Here is a 21,092-nt window from a genome sequence, read left to right as displayed (position 1 = left end):
TTAAGGAGGGGTGGAGTGGGAGCAAGAACCCCGGAAGTATCCCCAGGATGTGGTCAGCAACATGCTTGCACTCTTGACCCAGATGAAGTGCTTTTGAAAGCAAGCTAAGAAGAAATCTAGAAGTCAGCCAGGAGGTAATGAAACAACTGTCTGGCCAGAAGGCCACTGTGGAGCCCAAGGCCCTAGAAGACCATTGGTCTGCGTTCTAAGAGATGAAAGAATGCAAGAATGATGTTACCAACCTGGTGGACCTCCAGACTCCTAGGAACCCTTTAAGGGTTTTGCATTTCACTCACCTGAAACCCCAGTTTAAGATGCCTGGGAGAACCATGCTCCTGGTTACGGATGATAGGTTGGAAGAGGAAAGTGAACTTCTCTGCGACCTCTTTACTTCCAAGGGAGCAGGATGGGTCAGAGGAGGGTGTCAGCTCTCCCCTACACTGACCCTAGACAAATAGAGAGACTGCCGCCGGTTTGATTCTTTATTCTCCCTTATGCCAGAACTAACTACATGGTGCCCCCATGACACTGACAGGAGGGACAGCACACTGGTAAAGAGTAACATACTTGTTTGCTGACAAGGTGAGAGCCAGCATTAAGAAGGAGGTCTCCAAGATGCTGAAGTTAGGGGTTATTGACCCCACAAATAGCCTTTGGTCCAGCCCAGTGGTGCTGGTCCCCAAGGCTGCCCCTCCAGGTGCCACACCAAACTTAGGTCCTTTGAGGATTCCCAGGGGTTCAATGCAGTCATCAAGAACTACACCCCATCCCCATAGATGATGAGCTTATAGATTGGATAGGAGATGCCAAGTTCCTCAGCACGTTTGATTTAGCATCTGGAATTGGCAGATTGTCTTGACCAGGGGGCCAAAGAGAGTTATGCTTTCTCTACTCCAGAAGGATACTTCCAATTCCAGGTAAAGCCCTTTGGGTTAAAGAATTCACTTGCCAGCTTCCAGAGGTTGGTAAACCTGGTCCTGGCTGGGCTGGAGAACTTCATTGCGGTCTTCAGTTCTAGCTGGTAGGATCACTTGTGTCGCTGCAGAGTAGTGCTTCTGCAGAGGGTAGGCCTGACTATTAAGGCCAGTAAGTGCCAGGTAAGGCAGTGTTCAATGGTCACCAAGTGGGCGGAGGCAGCTGCAGCCCCTCTGGGGCAAGATTGAGACCATTCTGGCTTGGAAGCTCTCCAAGATCCAGACTGAGATGAGAACCCTCTTAGGCTTCACCAGTTACTACAGGAAATTTGTCAAGCGCTATGGCACCATTGTTGCACCCTTGACAAAGCAAACTCGCAAGAAGCAGGTGATCTGGACAGAGGCGTGCCAGAATGCTTTTCACACCCTGACCGCAAGGCCCCTGACTTGTCCCAAGAATTTATTCTGCACAGACGCCTCAGAGCATGGCATGGGGCTGTGCTCTCACAGCAAAATGAAGAGGGTTTGAATCAACCTATAGCCTTCATCAGTAGGTGGTTACTTCCCCGGAAGCAGAGGTGGAATCAAATAGAACGGGAAGCCTTTGCAGTGGTCTGGCACTGAAGAAGTTGATATATGTTTAGGACTCACTGGGTTCAGTTGGCCACCAAACCCTCAGATAGCTAATGTACATGAGGGATGAGAATCCTTAACTGTTGAGGTGGTCCATCTCCCTAGAGGGAATGGACCTTATGGTGACCTGGCAAAATAAACCTTTTGCCAGGTCTAAATATTCCTTTTTACCACTTATAAGTCACCCCCAAGGTAGGCCCTGCAGGTTCGCAGAGCAGGGTGCATGGTATTTAAAAAATAAGACTTGTGTACATAAGTTTTATACAAACCATCAACAACTCCTAAAGTCATTTTTTACTGTTAAAAGGCTTTCTCTCTCATGGACTAACACTGGGCTACATTACTACCCATAATATGTGACAACTTTCAGTTTGGGAACCGATAGAGAAATGCTACTTTCACTCAAATGAATCGTAATTTAAAATCCTATTTAATGGTAAATTTGGATTTTAAGTTACTATTCTGAAAATGCCACTTTTAAAAAGCTAGCATTTTTCTACCTTAAACGAAATGTGCCGTTCTGCCAGTGCCTAGGCTCACATGACTGTCAATGGCTCCACTATAGTTTTTGTGTATTCCTGTGTGACATGGGGACAAAGGGGCCTTGGGTGTGGGGGGGCAGGGTGTTTTTCACCTGAGCAGGATGTCCTGGGGGTTGTACTCATACCTTCCAGAGCTTCAAAAGGTGGCCTCAGAACTTGCACTCCCCCTTACTGTGAATGACAAATGCAGCTCATTCCTAAGCATGCATGCCCTTTCGTACCCTACACAGTTTGAAGCTAACCCCAGAAAAGGGGTACAGTTAGACGAAAGGGGTATCCCGTACCCACAGACTAGCATTGGGAATTGAAGTGGCACCTCTAGAACCTCTCACCAGAACATCCCTGGACCTGTGGAAGGTTCCTAAGAAGTACTACCTTGCTGTCTGAAGAAGGGAAATTGGACCTGCTTGCCTTGAACACATGCTCCCCAGAAGTGACTCCAAGGGTCAGTGGGCTAATCTGTTTGAGCTACAGACACAACAAGCTTTCAGAGGCCTAATTGCAACTGACCAGCACCAACTGGACCTGCCTGAGCCCTTTTGGAGTGAGTTCTGATCCGCAAGTGTTGCTCCTTGTGTCCTGGACCCTTGGCTGGCATCAGAGTGTACTACTCCTGAGCTCAAGGTGAAAATAGAGAAGTTTTCCATTCCTAGCGACCATAAAGCGGTCTCTTCATGCCAAATAATGACACTCCATGACATCTGCCAATAGGAATCGCCAACGCGAAGCTAGAACGACAACCAACTCTTTGTGCCACTCTACCTGTCACTGACTCTCACTCACAAACACACACACACACACTCTCATACGCATGAACATCATCTCTCTCACACAGACTCTCACCACAAAAGCATGAACTCAACATGCACAATTTGTTTTTCTTTTTTTTTACACTAAGAGTGAATAAATGTGGGGGCGTGGCTATGCGGCGGACCAAGATGGCCTCTTGCTAGAGTATCTCCGTGCCCCTCCGAGCCCAATCCAATTATCCTGGTCACTAATCCGCATTGAAGGTGCATATCTGCACACCTGAGGACAAGCGGTGCCCTACGCTGCTGCTGCGGACGAGAACAGACGTCGGAGGCCCGACATATCTGTTCCTCAATCATGCGGCCCTGTGGATTTGAAGACCGGGGACTAAATTTGTGGAGCCTGCCGCTCTTTGAGCCGAGGGTGCCGGCGTGCCCCATCCCCAGAGCTGCGGCCAACCAACGAACAACAAGCAGCATTTCGGCCCCATCTGATCCCGCAGGGCCGGGTTCAGACTCCACCTCCCTGGGGCTCCGCTGCGACACCTGTGTGCTTTGCGGGGCTGGACCTTGCCGGGGAGCGGCGAGCTGACTGACTGCCTCGAGGGTACTGTGGCGGCCCAGCTTCCCTCCCGCCGCGTGGTCCGGCGCTGCGCCTCACTGGCGTTGTGGTAGGGGCACCGCCTGCGGTGGGAGGAGCGCTGGAGGCTCCGAGCTGGATGGTAGGAGTGCTCAGAGGGGGGTCTGCCTGCGAGGCTTGTGGCACGTGGCCTGTCAGATTGTGATCCCTCGCCCCCCCTCCTGCTTCCAGACGATAACCCTGCCAAATCTGGACAGTGAATTCTGGAAGCCGTATACAAGTGGATGGGCGGCCTGGGTGCTCCCCCACTTCCACTACTCCAATTGCCACGACCTGCCTAAAGACTGGGGGGCCCCCTGTGCTGCCTCCCGCTGGAATTTTCCCTTCACTGGTCTGTAGTCGTCCCTCGCGGGCTGATCCCATGCCACCTGCGTCGCGCGGAACGCCCACCTCGACCGCCATTGGCTGACTTACTCCCCGGAGCCATCACACTGTATACTAGGGTGGTCGGAGCGAGGACAAGCACCATAATAGCGCATAACCAGAGCCCCACTGCGCCATGGACTGTCCGCTACTGCCTAATGCCAACATCGGCAAAGTGTATCCTGAGTGCGCTCACCTGTTGGGTTTTCCCTCGTGCGGTAACCGCGTCCATCCTCGCCATGTCCAACACAAGGGGCACAAAGGCCGTCCAGCAGAATAGAATGGACCGTTATGCTTGCCCGAGAGCTGACCTACCTGACAAGAGGGGATCTAGTGATAAACAATCTGGAAATACGGAGCCCGAATCCCCAGAGCCCACAATGAAGGACCTAATGGCAGCAATAACTGGGGTGCGTACGTCCATTGATACCCTCTTGACCGAGGTGACACTGATCAGGGCGGGCCTAGCCAAGAATCATGAAAAGGTTAAGCAGCTCGAACCCACCACTGCTAGCTTGCTGGAAGACACCTCGCAATTGCAGACAGAAGTTAAAGAGCTCCAAGAATTCAGACGATTCGCTGAGGATAAGCTGGATGACTACGAGGGGCGCTTGCAACGCAACAACATCCGCGTACTTGGTGTGCCGGAGAACGCAGAGGGACCCGCTGTCGACCTATTCATGGAAAACCTGATCACCACGAAGCTTCAACCAAAGGGACGGTCTACCCTGTTCGTGATTGAGCGAGCACATAGGGTGCCGGGGGACCGCCCAAAGCCGGGTGCCCGCCTCGTCTAATCCTTGCCAGACTGCTCAATTATAGAGACAGGGGCATCATCCTTCAAGCCGCTAGGGTCACCCCACCAATCCAGTTAGACAATTCCGAAATTTCCTTTTTTCCAGATTTCACTCGCGCAGTGCAAATACGCCGACGCTCCTTCCTGGATGTCAAGAGGCGACTACGCGAAAGAGGGCTAGAGTCTGCCATGCTTTTACCCTCCCGTTTAAGAGTAGAGATCAGTGGCAAAACCAGATTCTTTGACTTGCCAGAGGTTGCTTCCGACTGGCTGGACACCCTGAAGACATCGCCTGAGTGAGAACCCTCGGCTCGGAAACGCAAGTACCCTAAGACCACTCTGTCCCTAGCTGCTCCAGGCTCCACCTTCATATTTGTTTTATGTTCACGCCCGCAGGCCTTGACTTTGATAATAGTGATCTGGGCACACGCCCCTACTGGTGGTCTATGTTACTCTTAAAGTACTATTGTCCTCACAGGCACCTCAATTCACAATGGGGGGTAGGGAGGGCAAACGGAGCAGTCGGGCCTTTTCCCCCATGTTCTTCTTTTAGTAATATAGTTGGGCGACAGGCACTCTGCATTTTTTTTTCTACATGGGCAGTTCTGAGCCCAGAGTGCAGAGAAGCAGGGTGAGGGGTGGTTGGGAAGGGATTAAAGTTTCAATTTTTTGTATAATGTTTTGTCTCTATGGTACAACTTCTGCTCATAACGTAACCAGTCACGTGTCACACACTAATCTATGGGGACGCAGCGTAACAAGGAAATTAAAGTCCTAAGCTGGAATGTCAACGGGCTGGGAGACAGAATCAAACGAACAGTAGTACTGCACCACATCAAGAGGTTTTCGCCAGACATTGTGCTCCTACAAGAGACTCATCTCATGGGTAATGTTTGCAAAGCAATGCATAGATATGGGTATCACATGATGGCGCATGCTGGCTTCACCTATGGCTCAAGGGGAGTGGGCATATTGCAGACAAAATCATTCCCCTTATCGGTCACGTCCACGTATCTAGACGACCGGGGGAGGTACGCGGGAATCACAGGCACTTGGGAGGGTGTCACTCTTACTCTCCTCTCCATCTATGCACCACTTGGTCTACAAGCCATAACCTTCACAGACCTCAGCGCCCTTTTGTTGACACTACCAGAGGGCCAGCTGGTGTAGGGGGGTGACTTTAACTCAGTCCTCTCGGGCTTGCTTGACAGACCCCCCCCCCCCCCCTGGTACGCTGCCCAAGGCCGCTAACTCCTTCCCAAGATTTTTGGAGGCGATGGGCCTAGTGGACTGTTGGAGAACCTATAACCAGACAAACTACAGCACACTTTCTGTTCGGGGGCTCACAACAGCCTTTCGTGCCTCGACTCATTATCCCCACCCCGCAGATCTCCACCATTCACGAGATCCGACACTTGGCCAGAGGGATTTCAGATCAGTCCCCTCTGTGGGTCCACATTGTTCTAGACCACACACAAGTAGGACGCGTCGCACCAATTAACCCATAGTACCTAAAAAAAACTAAAATTCGTAAAGACCTGCTTAAATCGATAGACAGTTATTTCCTTGAAAAAGAGAGAACGGTGGCATCACCCCAGGCATTATGCGAGGCCTTCAAAACCGTGATTCGGGGCCAAGCCCTTTCTCTAATAGCAGGTTCCAAAAAGGAAAGGCTTAAAGCCATCTCAGAGGCCGAACACAAGATCTATAGTCTCGAGCAAGAACTACATAAGGACGCCACCCCAGAAGCCCTTCATTTACTTCGCCTTTACCAAGACGAGTACCGTACCTTAGCCACAGACCGAGCAAAATTATTAGGGCAGGACAGACTGGGATGCATTTATGACTGAGGGGACAAGGCCGGGAAACTAATCGCCTGGCTGGACAATAGAGACCAAGCTAGCAGGCTTGTCCCAGAACTTAGTGACCCTGACAGTTCCCTCATTATGGACCCTCAATCCATAGCCAACCGCTTCGCCACCCACTTCCAGTCCATCTACAGCTCGGTGACCCCCTACTCGGAATCAGATTCCTCGGCTTTTATCAGAGATATCTTGCTCCCCACTCTCTCTGAACTCGACCGTACTTTCATGGATAGCGCCCTCACAACAGACAAAATTGCTCTCGCAATTCGCTCACTCCAACCCGGCAAGGCCCTCGGCCCTAATGGCCTCCCAATCGATCTTTACTAGCTCCGGCACGACAAATTGGCCCCTCATTTGAAACTCATGTATGAATCTAGTCTTGATAAAGGCACACTGCCCCCGATCAGAGACTCACCACCATAGTTGTGATCCACAAAGACGGTAAACCAAAAAAGGCCCTATATCCCTTCTTAACGCAGAACCCAAAATACTGGCCAAGATCCTCGCTAACAGATTGATTAAAGTAATTAATGAATTAGTGCACCCTGATCAATCAGGCTTTATGCCTCGGACAAACACTGCCCTGAATCTGCGCAGGCTGCATGGTGTGCTGGGCAGGGCCTCCACCATAGGGGAGGATGCACTAATAGTCTCACATGATGCCACCATGGCATTTGACACAATTGAGTGGCCTTATCTCTTCGCAATGCTTGGAAAAATGGGATTCTGTCCCATCTTCTGCTGGTGGGTGCGCCTGTTATATAGCAGACCTATGGCCCAAATAGATGTTAATAACAAGAAGTCTGACGCATTTGAGCTTAGCCGAGGTACCCGACAGGGCTGCCCTCTTTCCCAGTTACTGTTCGCCCTAGCCCTTGAACCCCTTGCAGCATGGATCCAAAAGGACGCCATGATCCGAGGGATGCGATGGTCGGCAGACTGGGAAGACCGCATCTCTTTGTATGCGGACGACATCCTTCTTTATTTGACAACCCCCAAGAAATCCCTCATCGACGTATTAGATATCCTTGCTGCCTTCGGCGAGTATTCCGTATTCCGCGTAAATTGACATAAATCCCTCATTTACGTACTGCGCGGAGATTCTCCTCTGCTACCACATGGCTGCCCCATACCCACAGTCTCCGACGGCTTTCGATACCTCGGTATATACATCTCCCTGGATCCGCAGGTCAGACATGACCGTAACCTCGCCCCTCCCTTGCAACGGCTCAGAAATTATATTGCGCATTGGAAAACACTCCCACTTTCTCTTTTAGGTAAAGCGGGCCTTTTTAAAATGATGTCTCTCCCTCGATTTCTCTATGCCCTCCAAAACTCCGCTGACCCTGTCCCCAATACATATTTTAAAGAAATTGAAGGACTCCAGAGAGACCTTCTGTGGACTGGACGACCACGCATAGCCATGGAAAAAGGTACTCTTGGGTGGTATGACGGCGGTATTGGATTGCCGGACATCAGGAAATACTATTGGGCGGCACACCTCACCGCAATCAACCACTGCACTTACTCACGTCCAGATGATCCTGGTTTCACCATGGACCGATGGATCTTCCCGAACAGCTCTTTGGTCAGTGCATTACACTCCAAGCCAAATAAATTCCCACTTACTGGCCCTACGAGACATTCAGTTAAAGTCTGGCACGCAGCAACCCAATCTCTTGGCTGGTATGACAGATTGACTCTTGCCACACCGTTGAGGGACTCACAAAAACTGGGAGACTTGCGACAGTCCAGGGGTTTCGACAAGTGGGACCGAATTGGTATCTCCAACATCAGGGACCTATGGAGTGCAGAGGGCGTGAAATCGTTTGCTGTATTGCAGAATCAATACTCCCTAGAAAACTCGGAGCGTTTCCGCTACCTCCAAATTCAACACGCTCTAATTACAACACTGCCCCGTGGAACAACCCCTCCAGAAAGCTCCCCTCTGGAAGACAGACTTTTAGACGGCCATCTGCCTGAAAAAGCCATCTCCCTTACTTATCGTAAACTACTAAACAATATGCGGGACCCCTTACTGGCACTCCGTGATAAATGGACTAATGACGGGATCGAACTGGATGATGAAGACTAGCAGACGGCAGTCTCGTCTCCCCGGACGATTGCAATACCGGCACGACTCCAACTAGTGCAATTAAAAATCCTTCATAGGATATACTTAACGGGACCCAAACTAGTGCACATGGGTGGGCTGACTGATGACTCAAGTAGACGGGGATGCACACACACAGGCACCTTCATGCACATCCTCTGGCACTGCGACCAAATACAAGAATACTGGCGAGCAATACACGTAGTCATGAGCGAATCGTTGTGGGTTGTAATCAACCCGTTGGCATCTAGGTGCCTCTTAAATATCTAGGAGCCTACTGACCTTAGCACATATGCAACACAATGGGTCAATCTCGCTTGCATACTCGCCAAGAGAAATAGAGCTCAACTCTGGGGAGCTGCACATACGCCTGCCATGACTGACTGGGAAAAAGACCTCGATTGAAGTATTTTGCCAAGAGAAAACAGTATATGTGGCACGGGGATGCCCCCAGAAATGGTCTAAAATTTGGGCCCACTGGAATGCCTACTGAGGAGATATCTGTTCCCCCCTCGTGACCTAGACAACCAAGATTCTCCCTCCCGGTGATTTCCTCCAAAATCATTCTCTATAATTATGTGTTATTTCCTTCATAATATGTTGTAACCTGTCTACTAATCATCGTGACTATGTACCATCATATCAAGATTGTTTAATAAAAAGATTTATAAAAAAAAAAATAGTGAATAATTGTCGATTATTATTATTCACTATAAGTCTAATAAAAATACGGGCAGTAAACGAGAGCTGAGTCCCGACGACCAAAAGAGTGAGTTGCCCCTGTTCTTGATTCTGATTTTTCCACCTGTGTCAAGGGTTGCAAAGGTAGCATCAGAGTCCACAAGAGGCAAGACAGGCATTTTGCAGGTGCAACCTCTGGCGACTCCTAAATGGCAAAAAAATACAAATTGTTTCTAAGGAGCAAACGATGATTGCTAAATACAAACGTTTTTTATATATCAAAGCTGCATGCATTTCCTGAATGTAATAAAAAAGGACTATTGTTTTCAAAATGTAATAGAAAATGTTATTAAAATTCAATTACCCTGCAAAATTATTTCATAATATTAAACTAGATCTCATCCAAAAATATAAATTTGCACAAAACTATTACATCCTAAATTATGTTATTGGTTTTACCTTCACTACACTCTTCAGCCTGCTTGCTATTAAACATTATAATAGTACCCAAATAGTTGTCTTCATCTTTAATGCATATTTCAGTTACAGTAAGTTCTCATCGAGCTTAGTGAACTCTATTCAGATGGTTTTGCTCAGTTACAGATCACTAGTACATATATGTTAAGACTGTTTTGATTTAACTTGCATACAAGGTAGATTTTGGGTATGTGAAAAGCCATTAAATGGGACATGCCATGTAATCACTTCTTACCAAAGAGATAGCTGGAGAATAAATGGAAAGCAAGATGAAAGATTTTGGTGAAAAAACATAATGTTCATCTTATGTTGCATCATTAACATTCAATTTGTTTTCTTCATCCCAGGTAAGAACAACAATTCAATCACAAAACCAGACAAATCCATGACAGCTGATCCCTCAATCTACCACTTGCAGTAATCAAAGAGGGCTGTTATTCTGGTGAAGCCTTGCCAGCCACTTAGACTAGCTGTGCATCAAACGAGATAGGGGCCAACCTGCAGAAGGGCATAAGTAATTAATTTAAACTTGAGAACTCCTCAGTAGGAGGCGGCGACCTGGGTAATATGTGTTGATGTCTGAGCAGATATGGCCAAAACGCTGTATAAACAGAACTTGACATAGATAGAGCTAGGTAGGCTGTCACAGTTGGTATTGAGTCACCAAGCAAAAAGTACTGGGCACGTTATTGTAAGGGAGAAGCGGTACATAAGTCAGATTTTATAATAGCGAATGTTAAACAAAAACCTCCTCTGTCATTTCAGGATCGTACACGCATGCAGACAAATAAATCAAATCATACCTGCACTTGTCTGAAGATTCCTGGATTGTATTCATCCAAATGTTTTACATGCCAAACAAGGAAGGTACCATCAACAGGGTGTATTGTAAAAAGCATGTCAGCATTCCTATTCCATTCCGTGAGAAGAGATTCCATTTTTTGATCTAACAAAACTGTTGGAAGCGGTTTATCAGTGTACTCAGGTAACGACTCTTTGTCACTCCCTTCTCTTTCTTCTCCTTCTTCTCCTTCTTCCTCATGTTGTGAGGATCCTAGTTCTGAATCTTTATCCAAGGGAACTTCTGAAGCAGACATGTAAAATTACTGAACATTAAAACAGTCATTAACAAGCAAAATCAATATTTATATTATTTGTGATACCTGGATAACTTTCTAAGTGTTAATTAACAGACACCGTTCACCCAATCACATATCATGTAAAGGACTATTTTAAATAAAATTAAAAAGAAGTGAAACCACTAAAGCAAAAAGCTAATCTTTCAAAACTCGTTTATTTTGCTGTATAAATGCAGTTTGATTAACTGTATGCAGATGTTTCTAGAAGGTTGCGAACTGATTACGTTAAACACATAGTAAGATGTGGTAATTTCAAGCGCTATCCTTTTCTCCCACTTCTTGATCTCCTCTTTCTAAGATTTGAACTAATGTCCCTTGTCAGCTTATTTATATGAAAAGGATGGATGAAAGGAAGGCTCTGCAGAGCTCCACAAAAAAACAAGGCACACAGTAGGATTCAGAAACAAGCAGCTGCCAATCATACATTACCCTAGCAATGAAGACAGCCTAGAAAGCGGGCTGATTTTACAGAAAAGGCTGGAAGACCGAATGATAGAGAGAGAGGGCACCCTTGTGCCAAATGTTTTTTAATGATGATTTCTTCATAGCTTCTGTCATTTTGGGAGTAGTGTCTGTCTTCTAATATCTGTTTAGCTATTGATACAATACCATTGCATCAAATAAACTGAGATGTGTAGGGGCGGATGTCTGGACCAACTGTCTTGCTGAGGTGAAGAAATAAGCACATCAAGAAAAGCTTTGGGCACATCAGAATATAGATAGTTTGCTAACATTTAGTTTGTAATTAAGATTTTCAACACACAGTAATACATCTGGGAATATCCTCATTGCATGCCCAATGAACAAGTAACTTACCTTCGGTAACGATATATCTGTAAGAGACATATATTAGTTATGGATTCCTTACCTAAGAATTACCACCAGGAGTCAGACTGGATCTGGAGAATTTTTCTTCAGCAGTACCCCTGCACGTCGGTAGGTGGCGTCGGTCGACTCCACGTTCGTCGTTGGCGTCGTAATTGCTGGAATGACGTTGTGGTATCTACTTAGACGTCGCCCCTGCACGTTGACATCAGTTCTTTACAAGACATTCCACGCCAGAAGCACAGAGCCATGCAAAACACTGACCACTGGTGAACAAAACTAGGGGCCTGAAATGGAGTCCCTTACTCTAGAAATCAGTTGACAAAACAATGAGAATGGGTGGGGCAGTAAGGTCTCCATAACCAATATATGTCTCTACAGACATATCGTTACTGAAGAACATGTTACTTACCTTCGGTAACACTTTTTCTCGTGGATACAGTATCTGCCTGTGGATTCCTCACCTTGTGAATATCCCCTGCGTCAGCAGCATTCGGAAATTTTTCTTAGGTCTCCACGCCGCGCAGGACGACGTCACAATAGCATGGCTCCGCTCGCGGCTCTGCTGACGTCACTGATGCCATAAGAGAGACTCGTCAGCGTGATGACGTCAGTTACGCCCTTTTTTCGGTGCCGTCGAGGCATACAGGCGACCGACAATAAATATAAAGTATACACAGTACACAGCATATAAACCAATACACATAGTGTAAAATTAAAACAGGAAAGCAATAGAATAATACACTTCCCATGAAAGAAACAGATAAACATTATAACATTGTCACTTTTGAAGGTATACAAGGGTGGATAACGGGGAGGCGCGTGGGTCAGTGACGAATCCACAGGCAGATACTGTATTCACCAGAAAAAGCGTTACTGAAGGTAAGAACTTGTTCTCCTGATAGAAACATCTGCCAGTGGATTCCTCACCTTTTGAATAGAGTCCCACAGCAGTCCCCACTCCCGGAGATACCATAAAACCCAGCAGGACGGAACGCACAAAGTGTCCGTCCCTCCTCATTTCAGAATCTAAGCAGTAATGCTCCGCGAAAGTGTGGAGGGAGGCCCAAGTTGCCGCTTTACAAATGTCCTCCACAGGAACACCTCTAGACAAGGCAGAAGTAGAAGATTTTGCTCTGGTAGAGTGAGCTCTAATACCCTCTGGGGGGTTCCTTACCAGCCAAAGAGTAACAGATCTTGTTACACAAGATAATCCACCTGGAAAGAGTTTGTTGGTGCACCGATCTGCCTTTCCTTCGACGAATAAAACCCATGAAGAGCTGGTCATCTACACGAAAGTCTTTAGTCCTATCAAGGTAAAAACTCACCGCCCTATTAGGTTCTGAGCTTCATTAATTTTGACTCCATTTTACATTCAACTCCATTTTGTGTTGCCTTTACACAGGCTGCATGATTCACGAAGTGTCTCTGCCCTTTGGACTGCAACGTGTCAAAAACCCCCTCTGTCCTAGTCTTGAAACCCATCTCAGACACCAGCCGGCCTAAACTAATCCTTGTCTGAACTACCTAATCTCTATATCAACTATCCGTTAGCCTTTAGTATTCTTCTCGTGCCGTGTCTTATCTTTTGGCCTTTGCTATTCTCTCCCTGTGTTTTCCTATTCCACAACCTTTCCTTTGAAGCACCCAAACATGTTCTGCCATTACTGATTGACCTATAGGTGCTGTCATTGATTGACTTATGGGGTTGGGCAAAAACACGACTCAAGGGGGATGTTCTGGTTACATGATGCCTTGTTTTGAATGTTTTCCTATTGGCTAATATTTGGCAGATCTTGCATGTCCATATTAGGCATTTTGCATGCTTGCAAAAGCTAGGACTGCCCCTTACTTTTATGCTGAGTTTGTAATTCTCACAGATATATAAGACCCCAGTGTTCTGTACTCTTTAGACTGCCTCATTCAGTTGCTAAGGCTTCTGTGTGACGTAGCCTCACTCAATTGAGTTTAATAAAGATGTCCTTTTTTATATTCCAGCTTCTGTGTGTCAAGTTCTTTGTATTAGTGAGACCCCTGAGAAGGAAGATTTGAGTTCTTCAGGTCCAGACGGTGAAGCCGCTCCTCCTCATGAGAAGGGTGAGGGGGAGGAAAGAAGGTAGGAAGGGTAACTGACTGCCGCAGATGTAAGGGAGTTACCACCTTAGGCAGAAAAGCAGCCCTGGTCCCGAGTACCATCCTTTCAGCATAAATGGTCAAGAACGGGGGTTTCGAACTCAGAGCTTGAATCTCACTTACCCTCCTTGCCAAGGTAATGGCTACAAGAAAAACTGTCTTAAAGTACAACAGTCTCAAGGGACACTTGTGCAAGGGTTCAAAGGGAGAACCCATCAAGTAAGTTAAGACAAGATTTAAGTCCTATTGAGGCACAATAAAGGGAGTGGGCGGAAACTTGTTAGTAAGGCCCATAATGAACCTTAACACGATGGGCGATTTGAACAAGGACGGCTGATCCGGCAAGCAAATGAACGCCAACAAAGCTGATAAATAGCCCTTCACAGCAGCCACAGCAAAGCCCTGCTGGGCTAGAGAGAGAACAAACTAATGGATATTGGATAAACGAGCTCTGAAAGGGTCAATAGACTTCTCCCCACACCATTTGACAAATTTGGACCACCTGTAGGAATAGATAGACTTAGTGCAGTGTCGCCTGGCCGATAAAATAACATCCACCAGGTCAGGCACGAGAGAGAAAGAGTTCAGGTTGCCCCGTTCAATTTCCAGGCATGAAGGTGCAAGCTCTGGAGGTAGGGGTGTAAAACCTGACCCTGCGACTGCGAGAGGAGGTCTGCCCCGAGAGGGAGATGGAGCGGAGGGTGCGACGAGAGGAGAAGTAGATCTGTGTACCACACCCTTCTTGGCCAATCCGGGCGATCAATATGACTTGGGCGCGGTGTTTGGCGAATCTGCCTCAGAACCCAAGCACTCAAGGGTATGGGAGGAAACGCATAAAGGAGTTGTGAGCCCCAACTCAACTGAAATGCATCCCCCAAAGCTCCCTGCACCAGATACTGGAGACTGCAGAATGACGGACAGTGAGCGTTCTCGTGAGTGGCAAACAGGTCCACCCGAGGAGTTCCCCACATCCGAAAGACATGACAAACCACCTCTGGATGAAGCCTCCACTCGTGGTCGGCAGGGAACTGCCGACTGAGACGGTCATCACCCACTTTCAGAACTCTGGTCAGATGATTTGCCATTAGACAAATCTGGTGGTCCTGAACCCAGGACCAGAGACGCAGAGCCTCTCTGCAGAGACAATACGACCCTACTCCACATCGCGACAGTGTTGTCCATCAGGACTTGAACCGACTGACCGCGAAGGGAAGGGAGGAAGGCCTTGAGCGCCAGACGTATTGCCAGCAACTCTAGAAGGTTGATGTGAACCAACATTTCCTCTTGATACCAAAGACCCTTGATCTCCAGGTCCCCCAGATGAGCACACAACCCTAAAGTAGATGCATCCGTTATCACTGTGACCACCGATGGAGGAAGATAGACGGGCTTTCCTTGAGACAGATTGCACTCCACGCTCCACCAAGACAGATCCGCTGCAGTGTCTCCGGAGATCTTGATTGACTCCCTGAGATCCCCATTGTGTGGAAACCACTGCCTGCGGAGGCACCACTCAAGTGCCAGCGTGCATGGTTGACCGGCAGAATGCAGGAAGCAAACAGACAGAGCAGGCGAAGGACCTTGAGGACTGGAACAAACGCTCCATTGTACAACAAAGGGATAATTTCCTGAATGTCGAGAATCCTTTGTGGAGGTGGGAATGCTTGACACACAGTAGTGTCCAGTACCGCCCCTAGGAACAGATTGGGCTGAGAGGGCACCATGTGAGATTTGGGCATGTTTATCAAGAAATCCAATTCGTACAACAGCTGGGTTGTCACCTGCAGATGATGAAGCACCTTCTCGGGCGACTCCGCTTTGAGCAGCCAGTCGTCCAGATGGTGGAAAACTGGAATCCCCAATCTCCTGAGATGGGCTGCCACCACTGCCATCACCTTGGTGAAGACTCAGGGTGCAGTAGTAAGTCCAAACGGGAGAACCCCAAACTGCTAGGGTTGCCACCCTACCGTAAAACGGAGATACTTCCTGTGCTACTTCAGGATTGGAATATGAAAATATGCATCCTGCAAGTCGATAGACACCATCCAGTCCTCCTGTTGCAGCGCTTGAAGAACCTGCGCAAGGGTGAGCATCTTGAACTTCTCCTGCTTCACGAAAAGGTTCAAGATCCTGAGATCCCGGATTGGACGTAGCCTGCCATCCTTCTTGGGAATCAGGAAATACCGGGAGTAGCATCCCTGACCCCTCTCCCGCTCCGGGACCACCTCTATCGCACCATTCTTTAGCAATATAAGGACTTCCTCCCTTGACAAGGAGGGTAATTTGGAGGAAATTCCCAAAAGGGAAGGGCATACCCACTTTCCACAGGATTCAGAACCCAAAGCTCTGTAGTGACCGATTCCCAATCTTGAAGAAAATGGGTAAGTGGATCTAGGGCTGCTTTGCTGAACCGGCAATAGGAGGGGAGGTAGAGGAGGAGGAGGGCTGACAACCACATGGACAACCTCCGTTCTTGCCTATGTAGGTCTTATACAAAGGATTCTGCTGTTGTTGCTGCTGCTGAGACTGCCTGTAGAACCGAAAGGACGTCTTTGTAAAGCCTCAACATTTTCTGTAGCCAGGGCCTCTAGGCTGCGCCTGCAGGCCCTTACACTTTGCAGTGGCTTTGCATGCCTTGAACCTCTGCAAGACTGTATCAGCCTTTTTACCAAACAGCTCGGAGCCATCAAAGGGGAGGTTAAAAAGAGTAGCCTGTACATCAGGAGAGAACTACGATGACCGGAGCCAAGCAGTTCTCCTCGAGGCAACAGAAGAACCCATGATTCTAGCAACGGAGTAGGCAGTGTCCAGACCACTCTGTATAACTTTGCGTGCAGCCGCCTGAGTATCTGCCAAGACTTCATTAAAATTCAGTCTGTCCTCTTCAGACAATTTCGGAACAATCTGCTTCGCAGAGTCCATAAGAGCATGTATGTAACGGCCCAATAGACAAGTGACATTAGTGGACTTCAAGGCCATACTTGCTGACGAAAGTACCTTTTTAGCAGATTGATCAAGTCTCTTAGAATCTCTGTCCCCAGGTACTTGAGGAAAAGCCCCAGAAGATTTTTTAGAACAAGCAGCTTGTACGACCAGGCTCTCAGGAGAAGGATGAGATGTAAGGAAATCCGGGTCTCCTGGAGCCGCCATGCACCTCCTAGCGACAGACTTTGATACTGCTGAAGCTGAAAAGGGTTTACGGCAGACTGCCAACACTGGTACAGTGATAGCATCATTAAAGGGCAATAATGGCTCAATCACAGTGGAAGGAGAATGCATTACCTCAGTTAAAATGTTAGATTTAAACTCAGCAGTTGGAAGTTGCAGATCTAAAAGCTCTGCTGCTTTTCTAATCACTGTGTGGTAAGGAGCCACATCTTTAGAAGGAGCATCTGTATTAGGAGAAAGTTCCCACTCCGGGGACGTATCCAGTCCACTAGCTTCCTTCAGTCCTTCATACAAGTCCTCCGACTCCTCAAGCTCACCTTCCTCCATTTCCTCTTCTTCCTGATAACGTTGTTCCTCCAAAATTCTCTGCGCCTCTCGCCTCGACCTCATCTTCGAAATGGCGGCGGCGGCGGCGCCAGACGCGACTCTGATTCGAGCCTGAAGGAGATGGTGAAACGAAGTCCGTACGATGCTGAGGAGCTTGTGAAGTCGACTTCGGAGCCGCATCCTTGTCAGAACGGCGCCGAGAGCCGTGTCTCTTCTTTTTCTTGTGCTTTTTCGACTTCGAAACATGACCAGACGACGACTTAGACCTCGACCTGGACCTTGATCTCCGACCCGTCTTTTCCTTTCTCATCTTCGCCATAAAGAGTTTGGTCTCTTTCCTTTAAAGCTTTAGGGTTCATCTTGCGACAGCAAGAGCAACCCTTGACATCATGGTCTGACGACAAACACCAGACACAGTCTTCTAGGGGGTCAGTGATCGTCATATGACCCCCACACTCTCTACAGGGTTTAAAACCCGATTTCTTCAAAGACATGTGCAAAAGGCAACATGAAGAACAAGCCAAAAATACAAAGCAACTACACAAGTACGGAGAGTCCTAGAAAACTGTTAGCATCGACGGCGCGGAAAAAAGGGAACTGACGTCATCACGCCGACGATGCTCTCTTATGGCTCCGGTGACGTCAGCGGAGCCATGCTGTTGTGACGTCGTCGGCGTGGAGAGCTATGAACAATTTCCGAATGCTGCTGGCGCAGGAGATATTCACAAGGTGAGGAATCCACTGGCAGATGTTTCCATCAGAAGGTAAGTAACTTGTTCATCTGAAAGAAACAGTTAGTTAGGATTCCTAACCTTAGAATAGATACCCCAGCAATACCAACCCCGGAGGTGGGTCTGCGAACCAAGTTCACACCAGAAAGCCCTGGAGAACAGAACGGCCAAAGAAGCCGTCTCCCCAAACTTTGCTGTCTAGGCAGTAGTGTTTGGTGAACGTGTGCAGCGATGCCCACGTAGCTGCCTAACAGATGTTATTCAGGGGGGACTCCTCATCTCAAAGCAGTAGTAGCTGCCATCGCTATGCTGGAATGGGTGCACAGCCCCACTGGAGGCTCCTTCTTTGCCAAAGAGCAGCAAGCATTGATGCACAGAACGACCCACCGAGAAATGGTGCATTTGTGCACGGCCTGACCTTTCTTAGCGCCCACGTAACCAACAAAGAGCTGGTCGTCCATCCAGAATTGTTTAGTGTGATCCAAGTAGAAGGAAAGCGCACGTTTTGGATCCAGACGTTGGAACCTCTCTTTTGAAGGATGCTGAGACGGCAAGAAGGTGGGAAAAGTGATGGTTTGGTCAATGTGGAAAGAAGTAACCAGCTTGGGAAGAAAGGAGGTTCTAGTTCTAAGGACAACCTTGTCCCGATGGACAGCTAGAAAGGGAGGCTTGGAAGCAAGAACTTGTAGCTCACCCACCCTGCGTGCCGAGGTGATGGCCACCAGAAAGGCAGATTTCAAAGTGAGAAGTCTGAGAGGACAGCTATGTAGCGGCTCAAAGGGAGCGCAAGTAAGATAGGTAAGGTCAAAGATCTAGTCCCACTGGGGCATTATGAAGGGAACAGGAGGAAAAAGATGAGTAATGCCCTTAAGGACTATATTAACAACCAGAGACTTAAAAAGAGAAGGCTGATAAGGAATCCTAAGGAAGGCTGAAATGGCCAAGAGGTAGCCCTGTAGAGTGCCCAGAGCAGACCCTGCTGGGCCAAAGAAAGGAGGAACAAGAGAACCTCAGAAAGAGGGGCATAAAGGGAATGCACGGGCATATACCGTCTTAGTTGAGGACATCTGCCTGCCAAGATAACATCGCAGTCTTTGGGAGGCAGGTCGAACGACGTCAACTGCCGCCGCTCAAGCTCCACGCAAGGAGGTGGAGGCTGGACAGGTTCGGGTGGAGGACCGTCCCCTGCTGCTGCGAAAGAATATCCTCCCAAAGATGCAGTTAGATCGGAGGATCGATGGCCAAGTGGGGAAGCTCGGGATACCAGACTCTTCGTGCCTAATCCAGAGCCACAAGAATGCCTTGGGACCAATCGCGCTTGGCCTTCTTCAGCACTCTGGGCAGAAGTGGTATAGGCGGAAAGGCATATAGAAGACCGCACCTTCCACTAGCGACGAAAAGCATCGACTATTGAGTGCCGCTGTGGAAATTCCAACACACAGAACTGCTGACATTGCACGTTCTCTACGATGACAAATAGATTTAACCAAGGTTCTTCCCACTGCTGAAAGAGACCTTGCACCACTCTGAGTGAAGACGCCATTCGTGATCCATCATGCACCTGCGGCTGAGTGTGTCCGCCCTGGTGTACAGGGAACCTGCCAGGTGTTTAACTACCAGGGATATGCCCTGATGTTCCAGCCATGTCCAGAGGTGGAGGGCCTCCTGACATAGGGTCCACAACCCCACCCCGTCCTGTTTGTTGCAGTACCACATGGGGGTGGTGTTGTCCATGAACACCTGCACTACTCTTCCCCGGACAGAGGGACGGAATGCTTTGAGTGCAAGACAAATCGCCTGAAGCTCCAGACGGTTGATCTGGAGCCAGGACTCTCTACCTCCCCCCATGTGGCCGCCCCATCCCAGAAGTAGTGCATCTATCACCACTGTGAACTCTGGTTGAGGAAGGGAGAGGGAGGGATCTGCCATCGACCCAATCCTAGTTCATTAGCCACCACAGCAACTGGTGTGCAGTGCCCTCCGCGATATGGACACAATCGGAAAGGTTCCCCTGATGTTGGGCCCACTGGAACTTCAGGTCCCACTGCAGAGCCCGCACATGCCATCTGGCATGGTTCACCAGCAGGATGCAGGAGTCCATCAGACCCAGTAGTCTGAGGGTTATCCTGACCGAAACCCTGGACAGAGGCTGAAAGATTGGAATCATAGCCCGAATATGCCAGACTCGCTGTTCAGGAGAATAGACCCAAAACTGCGTAGTGACAAGAACCGCTCCGATGAAGAGGAGCTTCTGAGAGGGAATCAGATGTGACTTCAGCACGTTGATGGAAAACCCCAGCAAATGCAGGAGGTCGGCCGTGTTCTGGACGTGGGAGACGACAGCCTGGGGAAAGCCCGCCTTCAAACACCCAGTCGTCGAGATAGGGAAAGACTGGAAGCCCTGATCTGCGCAGATGAGCCGCGACCACCGCCATCACTTTCATGAACACCCGAGGGGCGTTGGTAAGGCTAAAGGGAAGCACTGTTAACTGAACATGCTTGTGACCTACCGTCGGTGGGCCACCAGGACGGAGATGTGAAAGTAAGCATCCTGCAAGTCCAATGCTACCATCCAGTCTCCAGGGTTGAGGGCAGACAAGACCTGAGCGAGCATCAACATTTTGAACTTTTCCTTCCGGAGGAAGCGGTTGACGCTCCTGAGATCCAAGATAGGACGTAGGCATTTGTCCTTCTTAGGCACCAGAAAGTAGTGGGAATAGCAACCACGACTTACTTCTGGGACAGGAATGAGCTCGTTGGTTCCCTTGGCCAAGAGTGCCGAAACTTCCTGTTGGAAAAGAGCCAGATGGTCCTCTGACATGCGATGGTACTAAGGTGGCATGGATGGAGGGGCAGTCTCGAAGGGAAGGGAGTAGCCCCTTCGGATTATCTGCAAAACCCACCTGTCCGACTTGATGGTGCGCCAGTGGGGGAGGTGATGGGGAATCCTGCCACCCACTGGCATTTGGTGGCCCTGAAAGGTCGGACTAGGAGGG

General features: G+C 48.6%; 1 protein-coding gene across 2 annotated transcripts in view; it reads right to left on the bottom strand.

Moving 5' to 3' along the window:
• DMXL2 (Dmx like 2) overlaps positions 1 to 21,092 on the bottom strand; it is a 1,907,871-nt gene that overhangs the window by 1,658,024 nt on the left and 228,755 nt on the right. For both annotated transcript variants that reach the window (XM_078684818.1, XM_078684819.1), the window contains exon 11: positions 10,577 to 10,857. In XM_078684818.1, the coding sequence (XP_078540944.1) occupies positions 10,577 to 10,857 (281 nt within the window). The remainder of the gene's footprint in view (positions 1 to 10,576; positions 10,858 to 21,092) is intronic.

This window comes from Lissotriton helveticus, chromosome 3_2 (assembly GCF_964261635.1).
Source record: "Lissotriton helveticus chromosome 3_2, aLisHel1.1, whole genome shotgun sequence".
Classification (NCBI taxonomy): Eukaryota; Metazoa; Chordata; class Amphibia; order Caudata; family Salamandridae; genus Lissotriton; species Lissotriton helveticus.
This window is presented reverse-complemented; position numbering and strand designations above follow the sequence as displayed.